At 37.1% G+C, this 18,898-nt stretch overlaps 1 protein-coding gene across 1 annotated transcript; it reads left to right on the forward strand.

Moving 5' to 3' along the window:
- The first annotated feature begins 1,063 nt into the window (after positions 1-1,063).
- Positions 1,064-17,255, forward strand: LOC122580119. The gene is made up of 5 exons (XM_043752391.1): positions 1,064-1,409; positions 2,169-2,612; positions 15,802-15,989; positions 16,072-16,207; positions 16,668-17,255. The coding sequence occupies exons 1-5, from the start codon at positions 1,155-1,157 to the stop codon at positions 17,082-17,084; spliced, it is 1,440 nt and encodes a 479-aa protein (XP_043608326.1). The 5' UTR covers positions 1,064-1,154; the 3' UTR covers positions 17,085-17,255.
- The last annotated feature ends 1,643 nt before the right edge of the window (positions 17,256-18,898 follow it).

Below are 18,898 nucleotides of genomic sequence, written 5' to 3' on the forward strand. Positions count from 1 at the left end.
AAAGTTGTTGAATTTGGTGATAATGGAATATTGATAACCGAATGATTTTGGGTATGATATACGGTAAATCGATTGATATATTTTCTCTCATAATGATTTTGATAAATGAGAACTTTATAAGTTACCATGGATTCTTCCAAGTCTTGAAATGACATTATAGTATTTGGGAAAAACTCGATAATATGATATGAGAATTTTTGTCGGTCATATGGTTTGGGTATTTCGAAATGTAACAATAATATGTTTTCTAAGTGTTAAAAATGGATATGTACAAAGATTTATATAAAAACATATGTACTCACCAACTACGTTTTCGTAGTTGACACTTTTTCTTCATGCTTTTCAGGAATTAGCATAAGCTTTGAGGAATTATTTGCATCATGATTGTTTGCATTGCACTTTGGAGTCGAATATCAAACCTTGTGATAGGCAATGGAATCCGCCTTGATCATTGTAGTATACTATTCATGTGCTTGATAGTTGTTTCGTGAACTTAATATTTAAGTATGGTGGACGCATTTGTACTTGGAAATTGGTTCACATGCTTGTACATTTGTAAATTTTTTTTTATCAAATAAAGCTATAGTGAATGTTACTTATAATCATTGTTTTGAATACTCGACTTTCTGTACATCTCATCATTCCGCCTTAGTTGAAGTGTTACAGCACACGTGCATACTTGATGGTCACCTTTAACGGATCCGTTAAAATTGGACCAACTTTACAAAAAATACTCAAAATACGGACCCCTATTACAACGATTCTCGAATAGAAATCCCATTACTAAAACGTACAAACTGCATGGACCAATCTTGCAATTAATTCTAAACATTATTACACATATTATTGAGATCTCCTCCCCGCATATCCAAAAGCAATATATGTCCCATCCCCTGTATAAATAAATATATTCATTAAAGACTTATACAATACCTTTCTTCATTCATCATCAATCATAACTCCAGCAGCAACTATCCGCCCATTATTACTTCTATAAAAATATAAATAAATTCTTCTTTCATACATGAATAATAATAATAATAATAATAATAATAATAATAATAATAATAATAATAATAATAATAATAATAATAATATAAGTAATAGAATAGTTGTTAAAAAATTATTAGTTAGTAAAAAAAGAGAGTAATATAATGTCAGTGTGTTGTGGCGCAGAATGTTTTGTAGCATTAGGATGTATCAGATGGATATGGAAGCGGTGTACATATATAGGGGGTGATGATAGTGCCACGTGGCCACCGGCCACAGTTGAAGAATTCGAACAAGTACCACATCTGTGTCGGATAATATTAGCTGTTTATGAACAAGATTTACATAATCCGAAGTTTCCGCCACTTGGTGGTTATCGTTTGAATCCTGATTTTGTTGTCAAACGTGTCACATATCAGGTCTTTTGCTAATACTTATGTATGTGTGTGTATATTATATATATATATATTGTATGTATGTATGTATGTATGTATGGGTGTGTTTTTTTTTTTTTGTTTTTCCTCAAGTGTGTGAATCAATTGGTGTAAATGATAGGTGTATTTAATTTTATTTATTTGTTTATTTGTCATTGTAATTGGAGTGTATTCAATCATAATGAGCTTATTAGTGAGTTATGGTTTAGCCGGGGGTGAAGTCCTCTATTCAATCCATGGCATTGTTGATTTTGGGATTATTTGGAGTAATTTAAGAGTAGAGTAAATTTGCCATTACAGATTTAAGTGGAAAAAAAAAAGGAAAATAACTAAATCACTCTCAGTTTGCGTATACATATAAATTTTTTTGTTTATATAATCAGTTTGATCTCAAACTTCCAATTCAAGAGTGAAAGGTAACCAAGAATTATCTTGTTTTCTTCCGAAAAATTAGGACCTTTGTATTCGTCTTCTTATTAGATCTGGTTTGAAGCAACCAGATACATGTTTGGACTTTGGATGGTGTATAGAGGAATTTCAATAGTCGGGTTCGTATAAAACAATTTACTTTGCGTAAACTGGTTGCCTTGAATATCTCAGAATTAGTAGTTTGCTTCTTTTAAACGACTTGCACTTGGTCATTCGTTATATTATTTTTTGTATATGTATATAATAAACTGATTTAATCAGGTTATTATCTTACGTTGAAATACACATTAATTGTTCCAATCTTTTATATGGTAGGAAACCTTAGGCCATGCTCCTCCGCACCTGATTTACGTCGACCACGATCGCCGTGAGATCGTGTTAGCGATTAGAGGTTTGAATTTAAAGAAAGAAAGTGATTACAAGCTATTATTGAATAATAGGTTGGGAATGCAAATGTTTGATGGAGGATATGTGCATCATGGGTTATTGAAATCAGCGGTGTGGTTGTTGAATCAGGAGGCAGAGAATTTGAAACATTTGTGGTTAGAGAATGGGTCGTGTTATAAAATGGTGTTTGTAGGGCATTCGCTTGGATCTGGTGTGGCCGCGTTGATGACGGTGATTGTGGTGAATCATAGAGATATGCTTGGTGGGATTCCGAGGGAGTTGGTGAGATGTTTTGCTCTTGCTCCTGCAAGGTGTATGTCGCTCAATTTGGCTGTTAAGTATGCTGATGTCATTTACTCAATTGTCTTGCAGGTAATGATACAAAAAACTGATTTTATTTGCATCAATTGAGTTAAATTTAAGTGTGGGTTGACTTTAATAACTTAATATCTTTTGCTCGTATTATTTTGCATAGAACTAGTAATGTATGCAGGGAATTTGCACAAAAGATGTGAATCTTTAGCTGATAGATTTCTAGAAGGAATTGTCACAGTAAATGTTTGGCTGTTCTTTAAGCCAGATGGTTTCTAAAAATTTATCTTGTCATAATGTTGACATAGTGCTAGCTTACTTGTTATATAGGATCCTTTTAACTAGAAAATGTCCATGCTGTGAGGGCTATAACTCATTCCTTGTCTGTAGAGTGGAGTTATATATAGCATTTTGTTAGAACATAAGAATGCATTCAGATAGGTCTATTATGTATTCCAATACTATCTATGATTGGTACTCTCCTCAATCATATAGCAATGTAATTAATTCTCTGTCCGTTTACGACACATAATGTTAGGTCCAGATTTACTGGACTTGCTCCAGACGTGATTACTAGAGCCCTCTGAAGATTTGTCCAGAAATTATGTGAAGACCAGTGAATAACTTACTTGTACAGGAATTTGGATTCCACTAGATTCGTTCACTGGACTTCACTCCAGTCAAGATCTTTCCACTGAAGAACATTCTCACTGAAGTCGAAGACTAAAGTCTGAAGAAAGAAGTCTGAAGAAAGAAGTCTGACAAATAGCGGAGCTCAATGGAAGACTTACCAGATCTCTTGACTGGAGTCCTTGTCAGTGTTCTAGACCTTACAAGTCTGAACACTGATTACGAGGAATTGACTTTATGCCTTTACATGCCTTTACCCGGACAATCCATTTGTCTTTTGTTGATAGCCTTACACGTACGTAAAGGTGGTTGGTTAATTAGAAGACAAGTCACTATCATGTGACTTTATTCTTGTACTTTAATCAATGCATTTAAGGAATTAAAGTAATTTCCTTAAATGCATGTAACCATATTTGTACGGCAAAAAGAATATTATATTTATTCATCTTTTTGCCTATAAATACCAAGTCACTTCCTCGTCCAAATTACATACTTTTGCAATTTGGTGCCTTTGCTCAAATACTCTCGATCTAAACAGTTATACTTCACAACTTTAAGTATTTCGATCAAAGAGTTTATTTAGCAAAGTTAGATCACTTGTAATTCATAGGTTGTTTAGATACTTACTTTGTAATATCTTGTTCCGCAACAACCTTGTATTTTATTTAACATCAATAAATAAAATACACTTGAAAATTACATTGTGTCTCACCATTTACTTACTTGCTTATCTTTATATTGATTAAGTACGTATTACGTTATATATATTCTTGCATTTATATTTATCGTAATACTAGTCCGATCTAGTGCTTACTTGACGTTTCATACTAGTCCTATCTAGTGATTACTTGACTTGTTATTCTACACTTGTGGGTTAAACCATCGAGTGAGGGACTTCACAATTGGTATCAGAGCAGAAGGCTAACATACTTGCATAGATCTGCATTTTCTCGATGGCCAACCCAGAGAATACACAAGGAAACCCTTTAAACACTGGACCTCCACCCATAAATGAATTTGAACAAACTAATGGCCATGTTAACAATAATCCACCACCACCACCTCCTATTCCTGCTTCTCCACACGTGCATGTGCATTACTGAAACACTCCTGTTCCCAAATTCAGTGGGAATGGTGATAAATTTGGCACGTGGGAAGCTAGGATGTTATTACATGTTACTGGTAATGAGAGTAATATGCTTAAAATTTTAAATGAAGGACCCTATGTTCCTAGAAGTCCTCTCAATCCACTTCTTGATCCAACTGGAGCAAGATCTGGGAGGGAAAAGAGAGAGGAACACTGGTCTGAAGAGGAAAGGAGACTGGTCAAAATTGACACTACCTTAAAAGTCATGATCCTTGGGGCCGTTCCTAAAGCTCTTATTCCCACACTAGTGCTTTATCCTAGTGTCTAAAGCATGTGGGATGAACTAGTGAACCGGTATGAAGGTGGTGATGATACTATTGTTACCAGGAAAGTGGCTTTGAATAAGAAGTACGAGTCATTTTTTGCCCTACCCAACGAATCATTAACTGGTACCTACACCAGATTTATGTCCATCATAAACCAGTTAAGAGGGCTTGGGGTAGAAAAAGACAAGGACATTCTTCTTGAAAAATTTTGTGATATTCTTCTTTCAAAATGGTCTCATATGATCGTGGTCTTGAGACAAGGTAAAACCTTGCATTCCTATACTGTGTCATCTTTGTATGGAGCCTTCAGATTCACTGAAGAGAATCAAGCCCAGAGAATTGAGGCAGAAAAAGATGCTATTAATCATGCTTCCAGTAGTTCCGTTGTGGTTAGTCATACTGAACCACCATGTGCAGCATTAATGTCTTCCGAGAATGTATTTTCGATGAACAAGATGATGTCTGAATTAATGGATTCTGGAGCCATGAATAATATCTCTCCAGATTATGATGAAACTGATAGTGATGATCTGATGGCTATGATGGCTAAAACGTTTAACCGTTTCAAAGCCAGAGCTAACAGACCCACTGGACACATTGCACCCAGTTCTTTCATTGACAAGACCAATTTGACATGCTTTAAGTGTGGCAGAAAAGGTCATTTCATGAAAGAGTGCAAGTCCAATCAGTTTGTCTCACAATCTGGTCCATCAACTTCTTATAACAAGCCTGATGATAGCTGCTGAATTAAAATACAAAAAGCTTAAGACTCAAATTGCTCTCATGTCTGCAGAGAAAGATAATAATAAATGCATGGTGGCTAAAGAAGAATGGGTTCCCTCTGATGACTCATCAGTTGATGATGAAGAGGAAAGAGATTGTTGTTATATGGCTCTAACTGATGAAGAGCATCTGGTGAAAGAAGATGTCACATCTGGAAGATGGGTGGACATTGTCATTAAAAAGGTAATAGATTATGACAAAGAAACTGATCCTGAATTAAAATTGGACATTGCCGAAGCTTTAAACTCTGATTTAATGTTTGTGGAAATTGTTCGTTCAGAAATGTCAATTAATTTTGAAACGGATTTTTCTGAAATGACAAACTTACAATCTAAGTTAAAAGAATTGCAAGATATTGAACTCGCTTTCAAAGCACAAGTTTTGATTACTGAACAACTGGTCCAAGAAAAAGAACTGGAAAATCTTTTATCAAAAGAAAAACATGTTATCCAGTCATGGCTTGAGACCAAGAAACCATATGATGCTGCACGTAACCAGTACCCCTCCCAAAAACGTGCATATCTGGGGGGTGATGTCAATGCTGCTGCATTAATACCTTTTGTTATCGATTGCTTGAAGTGTTAAAACCTAGCACTATCTATGATGAACCAACAACGCCCAACTTGTATTATTCCTCCTGTTCAATTGTCTGAGGTTAAGACTGGAGCTCCCCAGATGAATGCTCCAGTCAAGAAGGTTAAGCAGAATAAACCTTTGCCTCAATCATCTTCTAAAGAACCCCAGGTTCAGAAAAAAGAAGAATGTTGTTCCTCCACCTAAGCCAAAAGTACAGTCATCTGGAAAGGCTATGGTGTCATCTGAAGAAAATATTTTGTTAAGGCTGGAGAGTCAGTTTCAACTACTGGCTCGTCAAGTTCAAAGTTGTAATGCAAGAATTAACAATTTTGAGGATACTTCATCTGGCCCTAAACAAAATACAAAACCTTTTTCCAAGAAAGAAAAATCGGGCACACCTGTTGACAAGAAAAAGAAAAAGGTTTCAAAACTGTCAGTTCCAGTGGTGTTTACTGAGAAACCCACTATTTTTGAAAGTTAAATAAACCAGATACCTGTTGGGATCCATCCTTGTGGATCCAGAGAACCCATCAGTCGATGGGTTCGCAAACCTTTAAACTAATAATCTGGTGGATGTGCAGGGCGATCGAAAGAAATATATTTGGTATCTTGACAGTGTTGTGGCAGGACAATGACCGGATGTAAGACCCTGCTGGAGGAGTTCAAAGTTTCAGACGGACCCTCCATTACTTTTGGAAATGATGGTTTTGGAAAGACTGAGGGATACGGTGTTCTGAATAATGGTCAAGTTAAATTCAGACGAGTGACTTATGTAAATGGGTTGAAATATAACCTCATAAGTGTGAGCCAGTTGTGTGATGATGGCTACCAGGTGTTATTTAACATCTCTCAAGGCATCGTATTTAAGAAGGATTGGAAGGTAGTACTGATTGCTCCCAGAAAAGTAAATGTGTACGTGATGGATATGGAAAGCTCTCCTTTAGAACAGTGTTTCTATACTGTTTCTATACCAAAGCTGATGAAGACACAGACTGGCTATGGCATAAAAGGTTATCCCATTTAAATTTCAAAAATATCAACAAGTTGTCCAGAAAACAACTTGCAGATGGGATACCTTCTGTCTCCTTTAAAAAGGAAAGGCCATGTCCAGGATGTGAGATGGGGAAGCCGAAACGCACCAGTTTCAAGACAAAACAGAATTTTAGCATATCTGAACCTCTTCATATGCTTCATATGGACCTCTTTGGTCCAGTGAATGTTCAGACTCGTGCTGGTAAGAAATATACCCTGGTAGTTGTTGATGAATACTCCAGATATTGTTGGGTAATATTTCTTAGGTCAAAGAATGAAACTGCTGCTGAAGTCATCGCTCTTATCAAGCAAATTGAACTCAAATACAAGCGAAAAGTGTGTCAGTTAAGAAGTGATAATGGAACAAAATTTCAGAATACAACTATGGAGAAATTCTGCACTGACACTGGCATCTCCCAGAATTTCTCATCAGCACACACTCCAGAGCAGAATGGAGTTGTAGAAAGAAAGAACAGAACGCTGATAGAAGCTGCCAGGAGTATGCTTGCTGAATCTGGTCTTCCTAAAATGTACTGTTCAATTGAAAAACCTCCCAGTAATACTTCATTCTATTCTTCAATCAGTTTCAAACTACCCTCTGAACTTGTTATTGGATCAGATGTTCGTACTACACCACCAGTATCAGATTCAATTGATTTTGAGCCAATAATCCAAGAATTGCCTTTAAATGAAGAATTTCATGATGCAAATCGTGATCTTACAGATTCTGATGAAGATGCTGAAGTAGTCTGGCAAAATCCCATTCCAGAAAATCATTTGAATTCTTGAACTGATATTGTTGTAAGAAACAATGTTTATATGTCAGCTTCTTATCACTGATTGAACCGAAGAAGATTGACGAGGCAATTAATGACCCAAGCCGGGTGATAGCTATGCAAGAAGAGCTTCACCAGTTCGAACGAAATAAAGTTTGGAATCTGGTTCCTCCTCCTATTGGCAAGAAAGAACCAATTAGAACCAGATGGGTCTTCAGGAATAAGGTTGATGAAGATGGTCATGTGATCAGAAATAAGGCCAGATTGGTGGTACAAGGGTACGTCCAGACAGACCTTGACTTTGAAGAATCATTTGCACCAGTAGCAAGGTTAGAAGCCATCAGAATGTTTTTAGCCTTTGCTGCTCATCATAAGTTCAAGGTCTACCAGATGGACGTAAAGAGTGCATTTTTGAATGGAGAATTAGAAGAAGTTTATGTCAAGCAACCTCCAGGCTTCATTGATGAAAAGCATCCACATTGGGTATATCGTCTGGACAAGGCACTGTATGGCCTTAGACAAGCCCCTCGAGCCTGGTATGATACTCTGACCAAACACTTATCAGAAAACCGTTTCAAAAGAGGTGCAATTGACAATACCTTATTTATTCTTCGTGAAAAAGGTAATCTTCTGTTGGTACAAGTTTATGCTGATGATATTATTTTTGGTTCTACTGATGAATCTTTGTGCAAGAAATTTTCAAAAATCATGTCTTCAAAATTTGAAATGAGTTTGATGGGTGAATTAACATTTTTTCTTGGACTCCAGATTAAACAAACCAGTGATGGTATTTTTATTAATCAAGAAAAATATGTTAGAGATATTTTAAGAAAATTCGATATGAATTCTTCACCTTCAAAATCAACTCCAATTTCTACACCTTTAACAATAGATTCAGACCCTGATGGGAAGCCAGTGAACACCATTGCCTATAGAGACATGATTGGTTCACTAATGTATTTAACTGCCAGTAGACCAGATATAATGTTTGCAACATGTCTTTGTGCCAGATATCAGTCTAACCCAAAAGAATCTCATCTGGCGGCTGTAAAGCGCATTTTGAAGTACCTTAGGGGTACTCCCAGTTTGGGTTTTTGGTATCCCAAAGGCTCAGACTTAGATCTAATGGGTTATTCAGATTCAGATCATGCAGGTTGTAAGATAGACATGAAATCCACTACTGGTGGATGTCATTTCCTTGGTGGCAAACTGGTGAGCTGGACCAGTAAGAAGCAAACTTCAGTTTCTTTATCTACTTTATCTACTGCTGAAGCAGAATATGTGTCTGCAGCCAGTTGTTGTGCTCAGATACTCTGGATGAAGCACCAGTTGCTTGATTATGGTATTAAGTATTCAAAGACTCCTATTTTTTGTGACAATACCAGTGCCATTGCTATCTCAAACAATCCAGTCATGCACTCCAAGACGAAACACATTGATGTCAGGTATCATTTTATTCGAGATCATGTAATGAAAAATGATGTTGAAATCCACTTTATTCCCACTGATAAACAACTTGCTGACACAAAACCTTTGGATGAGAAAACTTTTCAAAATCTTGTCAGTGAGTTGGGAATGTTGAACCCTTAATCTGGAACCTTGTTATGAACGCCTTTGTGACACTGGCAGGGTTCTTTGATTCCAGATTTATAAATCTATACCAGTAAAGCTATCAAACGCCTTTGTGATACTATCTTTGCATTGATAGATTTATGGATCACCATTCCAAGGGGAAAGACTCAGACCACATTTTTTTTTTATATATATTTAAGTTTCAATGAATTTATTAATTTATTTTCTCACTGGACAAATTTTTCTGAAAAATGTTTCTAGTCACTTGTAAATGTGTCTCTCTCAGTAATACTTGATAAGTTGATGTGCATGTTTAAAGTGACTTCAGTCGCTTTGTAAATGTGTCCCTTTCATTTGTTTATATTAGTTGATGTGCGTGTTTGAGGATTACCAGAATGGTCAAACTTGGGTACTTACTGGAGTATCCCTCCAGTGTACCATTAATGCATGTTCTACTGGCCTTATCCACCAGTGAAACTGGAGTGTCCAGTCAACCTCCAGATGCATTAAAATGAGTCTCTTTGTGTCAAATCATTTTTTTTTAATACTTGATGCTAGTGCATGCCAACTTTACAAATTTTTCATCTGGACAGTTACTGTTCAACTTACGTGGCATGACTTTTTCAACTTAAATGATGGTTTTGTTACCTTGGGAAGACCAAAAGTGCAAGTTGGTAATTTTTGTGAGCTGTCAACCGTCATACATTTATGTGTGATGGGAAACATTAAATGCGGATGTCAAAACCAATCAAAATTGTTTTGAAATTTTTCAAAATAACCGTTTTGAATTCCATTTTCTCTTTCCTCTATAAATACCCACATTTACCTTCACTTTCAGTTTCATCTCAAAAATCATTTACTCCCATATCTTCGAATTCCTTCATTTATTTCCTTCTTCATTTACTCTCCAATCATCATCATCTCTCTTATTAAATTCTGTTATCAATCTGAAATTCCTTCACTTTCACCTTCAATTATCTCAATGGCTCCTAAACCATCTCCTAAAAATCTTCTAGCCGCAAATTATGCTCCTGCTGAAAATGTCAAAAAGTCAAATCATATATCTCTTTCTGCCGATGCCATCCGCATAAACATGAACAACTGGATGGCCAAACTTTCAACCAATCATTCTGCAACTTCAATTATTGGAAGGTTGAACACCTTCTTCTTGAGCAGTCCACTCTATGGTGCCCTAACCATAAATCCGGGGAAACTGTATCACGACTATCTGTGTGAAATCTGGTATACTGCAGTGTATGTGGAAAGTGATGAATCCATCCACTACACATTAAAACAAGGCACCAAAAGATTCACCATTACTGTTGATTCCCTCAAAGATGCTCTGAGGATGAATTATTTTGATGAGAATGAAATGCCCGTTGAGATTCCCTCTGGCATCAACACCAGGGAAGTGTGTAGGTTGATGGGGCACACGGAGATAGTGGACGAAAATGGTCAGCTGCTCAGGAAGGGCACTGTATATATGAGCAGGCTGACAGATTCATGGAGATATTTCTTCACTCACCTTGTTGAGTGTTTGGGTGGCAGTTCTGGAGGTTTAGATCAGATAAACCAGACACAGCTCCAGATTGCCTACTGTTTGTGGCATGGGTACAGGGTGGACTTTGCCCAGATTTTCTTTAATGATCTGGTGGACAGATTGAAGGTCAAGAGCAGGAAAGCCTTCATTCCATTTATTCGATTTATGTCCATCATATTTAGAAGGGCTTTGAAAAATGAGTACTCTGTAAATACAACTCATTTTTCTTTATGTGAATATCTGAGGGACCTCAACCAGTTGACCTCATCTCCTACCGAGGTCGACATTCCATCGGTGATGTTATATCAATTCAGAAATCTAGAAGAGGCAAATGCATCATCACCAGATGAGGAGGTTGTTGGCGAGCCTCATAACAATGAGGAAATTGCTGAAGTTGTTACTGCTGAAAGGGTGCAACCTATTTCCCAGATAGCCCCAGATCTTCAGCAGCCTGCTGAGGATATTGTTGAAATTCCACCCAATCCCACCAGGCCAAGGAATAGAACCCGTCGTCTTAGGAGAGACGGAGTTCTAGTATCATCTCTTCCAGAATCCTCTCATCTGGATTCCGGAGATTTAGTTCAGGAGATTGCTCCAGCAACCACTTCCTTAGTACCAGTAGAGGGAAGTGGTGAAGAAGAAAGAGTGTCTGGCTCACCCCTTGTCATACCTAAATCTACTGCTGAAAGTGGGGACATCATGGCTGCTGATGGGTCCCTAATAGTTGAAGAGGTTGAGGGGGAACAAGTTGGGCAGATTGAAGGAGAAAATCTGGAGCAAGTGGCTCAGATTGATTTGAATGTTGGGGTGGAGAATGTACAAGTAGAGGACCAGACAGGTGGAACCGGCCCAGATTGGGATATGGTTGATTCTCCACTGTCTAAAGACAATGACTTTGATGTTAATATGAGTTTTCTGGGAGAAGAAGAAATTCATCGCACCATCCACTCTGTCTTCCAGTCAATTCTATCTGATATGCCTCCTCCACCCCCAGAAAATACACCAACACCTCCTCCAGAACAAACACCAACTACAACTTTTAAATCACCATCTACACCAGAAATTAATTCTGAACCACTGGCAGTCACGCATCCAACTGAAAATATCACAAGGGTGTTGCCAGTATCATCAATCACTAGAATCACCAATCCTTCCAGTGGTCTCTCCTCTTCTTCTTCAACCGAGGTCCAAGGCCTTTTTGATAAGGTGGCGGACCTGGAGAGATCACTTCAGGCTTCTTCTCAGGTTATTTATGACTTCAAAACTCTAATTTCCAATAATCTTAAGTTAGAAATGAACATATTTGCTGGGAATGAGAAGATAGTCTTTGAGAAGCTGGATGAACTTGTCGTGGCAATAAATAGAAATTCTGAATCAATACAAGTTGCAGTCCAGGGGATCAAGGGGGATATGGTGAGAATTGTTCAGACTGTCATTCAAACTGAAGTTGCTCAACCTCTGGCAAGTCTGACTGGTGAGGATCAGAATTTGACCACCAGAATAAGCTCTCTGGAGAGCAGGCCAACCCTGGAGAAAAACTCAGTTGTCAGCACCCTCAGTGATGAAGTCGTTAGAAAGTTCAGAGGAGATATGTTGAAAGAAATCACTGAGGAGGTGTCTGAAACTCTCCTTAGAAATCTTCGTGATGGGTTGTTGCCTGAAGTAATGAAGATGATCGACACCCAGTTGCCTCGCCACTTTCCTCAGGATCTTGAAATAATTAAAAAGGAAGTGATGCAGTTGAGGAAAACTGTGAACAACATTGCTCTAGTGTCTGGTCGAACCTTTGACTCTGCTGACAGACATAAGCTGGATCAGGTGTGGAATCATCTTCAATCTGGAGATGTTTCCAAGGGGGAAGGTTCTGGTTCTGGTACAGAGAAGGTTGGTGATCTTAAGAAAATTGAAGTCTGGAAGAAGGTTATTGGACAGGATGTCACTGGTACTGAAGCCAATGGACAAGTTGAAGAAGAGGCTGCTGGTACTGATGCCAGTGAGCCAGTGTTTGAAGAGTTCCCAGACATCCCAACTACAATGAAAAGTATTAAGAGAAAGAAAGTGGTGTCTGGGAACCAACAGATGAAACAGAAGAAGAGATGAAACAGAAGAGGAATATGTGTCTGCTGATGAGGCCAAGGCAAAGAGACTGGAGCAAGAGTGCATCTTGATTGAAATTTTCAAGAAGAATCTAAAAGATGACTTGATTGCCCACCAGTTAGATATGGCCAGGCATGGGACTCTGGATTCTTACAACGCTGGCAGGTTGGGCGTACAAATTGAAGTATACAAAAAGATGAAGGATGATCCCAGGCTGAAGAAATGTCTGGATGCCTTGGATGATGTCTATATTCGATCCATGTTTGCTCAGGATGAACAAGTATATAATTCTGAAATCTATGGTGTGAGCATACTGGATCTTATTGCCCAGAGAAGAGAAGAATTGAAAAGTCTCCAGCAACAAGTAAGGAGTAATGCAACTGCTCTGGAGCATGCATATAGGAAGAAGGTTAAGGGTTTGCCCAAGGCACCAACCAGAAAATCCAAAGCTGCTAGAGATGCAGATCTTAGCACCTTCATTCCCTAGAACACAACTGAAAGGATTAATAAAGAAAAATTTCAACAAGTTGCTGAACAGAGAAAGGTGTCCAGGGAAGTGGATGAAATGATTAAAAGGGCTCAGACAAAAGAAAAGTATGAACATTTGTCACAATTTAGAGCTGATGTCCGATCGATACTGGGTGCTGAGATCCATCTGGCAGAAAATCATGACAATTTCTCAAAGTTCCATGTCAAACTCTTCAGAGAAGGGAACTTTACTGATGAAAGAAAAGACACTTCAATCAGGGCTTTCGGGTGGTCAGAATTAAGAGAGATTGGTCTTTCATTCAGGGGTAAAGATGTCTCCCAGGATGTTAAGTACTTTATGAAGAGGCAAGGAATGGATGAGGAAGGAATTGATGGAGATGGAGTTGGGCTTAAGGACTTCTCTTACTACTTCTTCATCTCCAGGTGTAAAGAGGAAGCCCACTGAAGAGCCATCTGGGCATGCTGAAAAGAAAAAGGCCTGACTCTGATATTGTACTTGTATTTGTTTTATGTTGATAAAATTGTAACTTTCCTCCAGTTGATGTTTGTAAATATAAGTTTCAATTCCTATTTTTCACAAGTACTTATCCAGATTAAGTCTAGAAATTAAAATGTACAAACTGGGAACACTAATGATCTATAAAGCGGCTCTCCAGTAATTCAAATTAGACTTAGTCAAATTTTTAAGGATTTTTCAAGCACAAACTTGTATAAATAAAAGCTTGAAAATCCTTGCATAATTTCTAAACAAATAGGGGAATTTGTTAGGTCCAGATTTACTAGAGCCCTCTGAAGATTTGTCCAGAAATTATGTGAAGACCAGTGAACAACTTGTACAGGAATCTGGATTCCACCAGATTCGTTCACTGGACTTCACTCCAGTCAAGATCTTTCCACTAAAGAACATTCTCACTGAAGTCAAAGACTGAAGTATGAAGAAAGAAGTCTGACAAATAGCGGAGCTCACTGGAAGATTTACCAGATCTCCTGACTGGAGTCCTTGTCAGTGTTCTAGACCTTACAAGTCTGAACACTGATTACGAGGAATTGACTTTATGCCTTTACATGTCTTTACCCGGACAATCCATTTGTCTTTTGTTGATAGCCTTACACGCATGTAAAGGTGGTTGGTTAATTAGAAGACAAGTCACTATCATGTGACTTTATTCTTGTATTTTAATCAATGCATTTAAGGAATTAAAGTAATTTCCTTAAATGCATGTAACCATATTTGTACGGCAAAAAGAATATTATATTTATTCTTTTTGCCTATAAATACCAAGTCACTTCCTCGTCCAAATTACATACTTTTGCAATTTGGTGCCTTTGCTCAAATACTCTCGATCTAAAGAGTTATACTTCACAACTTTAAGTATTTCGATCAAAGAGTTTATTTAGCAAAGTTAGATCACTTGTAATTCATAGGTTGTTTAGATACTTACTTTGTAATATCTTGTTCCGCAACAACCTTGTATTTTATTTAACATCAATAAATAAAATACACTTGAAAATTACATTGTGTTTCACCATTTACTTACTTGCTTATCTTTATATTGCTTAAGTACGTATTACGTTATATATATTCTTGCATTTATATTTATCGTAATACTAGTCCGATCTAGTGCTTACTTGACGTTTCATACTAGTCCTATCTAGTGATTACTTGACTTGTTATTCTACACTTGTGGGTTAAACTATCGAGTGAGGGACTTCACACATAACAGTATTCATAGACAGATAAGTTAATTAATTGCCTTGCAGTGAAAAAAAAGTAGTATATTTATTTGTAACTTCTTCTAAATCTGCACGTGAATACAAGTAAAGATGATGTTGCAACAACATGTGCCATTGCATGATTTTATAGGTTTCTGGCTGCTATTAGTAGTTCAAAAAACTTAAAATGAAAGGAGGATGCCATTCATGCGAACAAAGTCTGTTGCTATAACTGACGGCATGCAAAGTATGTTCCTATTTCTTGCAATTTGCCACAAGTCTAAAATAATGTCAGTATCACAAGGTTATTCTTTAAACACCTGTGCAACAACACTGCTTGCTCGGTTTACCGTGAAGTCCCCTGTCCAATTTTTTCTAATTGTCATTACTTCCTTGTGTTATACCCGTTACCCACCAGGCCTTGGGAACTTGTTTGGCCGTAGGTGTCAAATTCCATTATGTCGGATAAAGACTTAATGTTTGTCGATGATAATGATTTAAAAATGCATAGGATAAACGCAAATCACTAAATTAATCTGTTCAATATCTATCAGTATCTAATGACTATTTAGCAGCATATCATAATATACTTGATGATTGTCGATTTGTCTCTCTCTATTTTGTTCAGGATGATTTCTTACCAAGAACTCCCACCCCATTGGAAGACATATTCAAATCTATTTTCTGCTTGCCATGTTTAATATTCTTGGTTTGCTTGAGGGACACATTCATACCAGAAGGTAGAAAGCTAAGAGATCCAAGAAGATTATACGCACCTGGTCGGATTTACCATATTGTTGAGAGGAAGTTCTGCAGGTGAAGGTTTACTTAATCTCTTTGAAGGATTTTTAATATTTCTTTCTTTCAGTAGTTTCATCCTCTATCGATCTTAAAACAGATGTGGGAGATACCCTCCAGAGGTTAGAACTGCAATTCCGGTTGATGGTAGATTTGAACATATTGTTTTGTCGACTCATGCTACATCTGACCATGGGATTATCTGGATTCACAGAGAAGCAGAGAAAGCTGTACAAGTAAGTCAAAACAAATATCACTACTGTATTTGTTATTTTTTCTTGAATTAGTACTTTTCGAAATATATTAAATAGATTTTCCTTGACAACGTGGTAGTTTTACCCCATGATCGTCGACTGTGAAGACTGTACTCTTCATCTTCTTTCCATTTTGGCTAAAAGATCATGTCTGTAATATAAAAGCCAACTATGTGTTAGAGTGGCTAAATGGCCAGGGTGGGTAATGCCATAATGCGCCAAACTTGGTTCGGGTCAAAAACGGTTGGTAGCATGTTAGATCGACCCACACATTATTTTCTTAAAATTTTTCTAATTAGTGTGTTTACAACAGTATTTTTTTACATATATCATCAACGATACTATAAGCCTTAGTAAACCACTTTTGGAAAGTCTTGCCCAATTGCACGTTTCTCTTCTGGAGATCTTTATTTTACATAAATCAAAAAATCATAATGTTCAGTTGATGAAGGAGAAAAGTTCGGAAACTATTACAACTGCACCAAAGTTACAAAAAATTGACAGACTTCAGTCAATTGAGAAAGAACACAAGGACGCCTTAGAAAGAGCCGTGAGCCTTAACATACCACATGCTGTCATGACCACTGAAGATGAGGAGGACAATGACCCTCAAGAATCTATGTCAGCATCTGGTGACAAAGAAGAGCAATCGTCTCCTCACAACTTGGCACCAAACCATATAGACCGTAGTCCTATGCGAGAAAGCGGAACTACAGCAACTACAAATTCAAAAACAGGGCGGACTACTTGGGATGGTTTGGTAGATCAGCTATTTGAAAGGACTGCTTCAGGCAAACTAAAAACAAGAGAAGTTATGAACACTGCTGGCTCAAATGATGCCAATGTTTCTGATAGCTAAGTTGAATTTCAAACTCGTGAGCGTGCTCATGTTCGACAGCTCCTTTAAATGATTCTTTTGTTTGTTCACTTGATCACAGGTTTGCCTGGAACGGGGCAAAACTTGAACACAAATGTCAGTTATACATGGGACTTACGCCTAATAGTATTGGTTTGGTGCGACTTACCTTAAGGTTCTTTGTTCAAGTCTCGTTCCAAACAATTGACCTATTAGTGTTCACTTTCAAGAAAGTTTCTTTACAAAATCATAACCATTATATCCAAAAATCTAGTTATTAAAGTCATTTTATCTTTATTTTTAACACAAAAATTGAGAAATCTGTCTTTGTGAAAATGTATCAAGGACATGGTGAATTAGTGTAATCTAAAAGGAAAAATGATCCTAAAACATATAGTGATCATATTCTGATCTGCGTTGACTTAGATCAAGTAACTCCGCACCTCGTGAGTCAAGCTACAAGTTATAACAACTTCCGAATGACTCGTCAAGTTACCTTTTCTTTAAAGGAAAATTACTTAGATGGTTTAATTTTAAGATGTATATCTTATTGAAAATTTATTGGTATGGTCATTTAATCATAATCACCTAACATCTTTAGTAAAAAGTCAAAACCATCCAATTAAATCATAACGCCTGTTCAAGTTGGGTTCTACAATTTGTACTAATTTAGTAGCTTGTACTAAAGTGGATGGAGTATATGCGATTCTGTTAGCTTTTATTTTATGTTAGTGCTTAGTTTTGTAATTATGTATTAGTAATGTCCTTAGAATTAATCATGTTTAGTGGAAGGGTTTGTTATGAAATTACTCATGTACTTGTTTGTAATTATGGATGGAGTTTAGTGCAAATTAATTGCCTATATAAACCCCTTCACAGGTAATGAAACTAACCTTTTGCCAATTCATTTTACTTTTCCCTTTCTCTCTCTAACACTCTCTCTCTCTCTCTCAAACACTCACTTAAGCACATTTACACAACTTAGCATTGTTTACAGATTCTAACTGTAATCTTTCGGTAAAAGGCGCTCACCCTGATTCAAATTTTATAAATCACAAATAAAGTACTGGCACCCTAACTGAATGATAGGATGACATATTACAACCATGCACCAAAAAAAAGCAATAACCAAATGAAACAAATACCCTATCTAGACATAATGAAAACCGCCACTACGGCTAGAAAGAATTGTTAGGTCCAGTTTTAGCAAAACTGGCCAATCTCCAGTTACATCTGGAGACATTAAGATTTGTCCAGAAATATGAGAAGTCAAGTTGCTTCGTACAATTTATGCAACTGGTGACTTCCTCCAGTTGAAGATCTGACCAATCCTTAAGACGGTCCAGTTGAAGTCGAAGACATCAAATGGAAGAAAGAAACTGGTCATGGCAGCGAAGCCCAGTGGCCATCTAACCAGATCAAGACTGGAGAGCATCAGTGTAATGAACTTACAAAGCTTTACACTGATTACGAGAAAATTGCCTTTAATGCTTTATGTACCATTACCCGGATAATAGATATTATCTTAGTAAAAAAGTACAAAGCAGGTTGGATAAAATATGTACTCTGACATACTTTATTTAGCATTTTCAAGGAAAAGTTCACACATCCTTAAATGCTCCCAACCATATTTGTACGACAAAATTGACATTCCCAATGTCAACATTTGCCTATAAATAGAGGCCTTTGCACAACACAATAACAAGTCTTTGCATTTTTACACTTTGCAATATACTGGTGTGCTTGTGCAATATTCTTTCAATCGCAAAAAGGAACATTTCACAACTTTAAGTGTTTCGATTGACAAGAGAAGTTCC

Source organism: Erigeron canadensis, chromosome 8 (assembly GCF_010389155.1).
Source record: "Erigeron canadensis isolate Cc75 chromosome 8, C_canadensis_v1, whole genome shotgun sequence".
NCBI lineage: Eukaryota > Viridiplantae > Streptophyta > Magnoliopsida > Asterales > Asteraceae > Erigeron > Erigeron canadensis.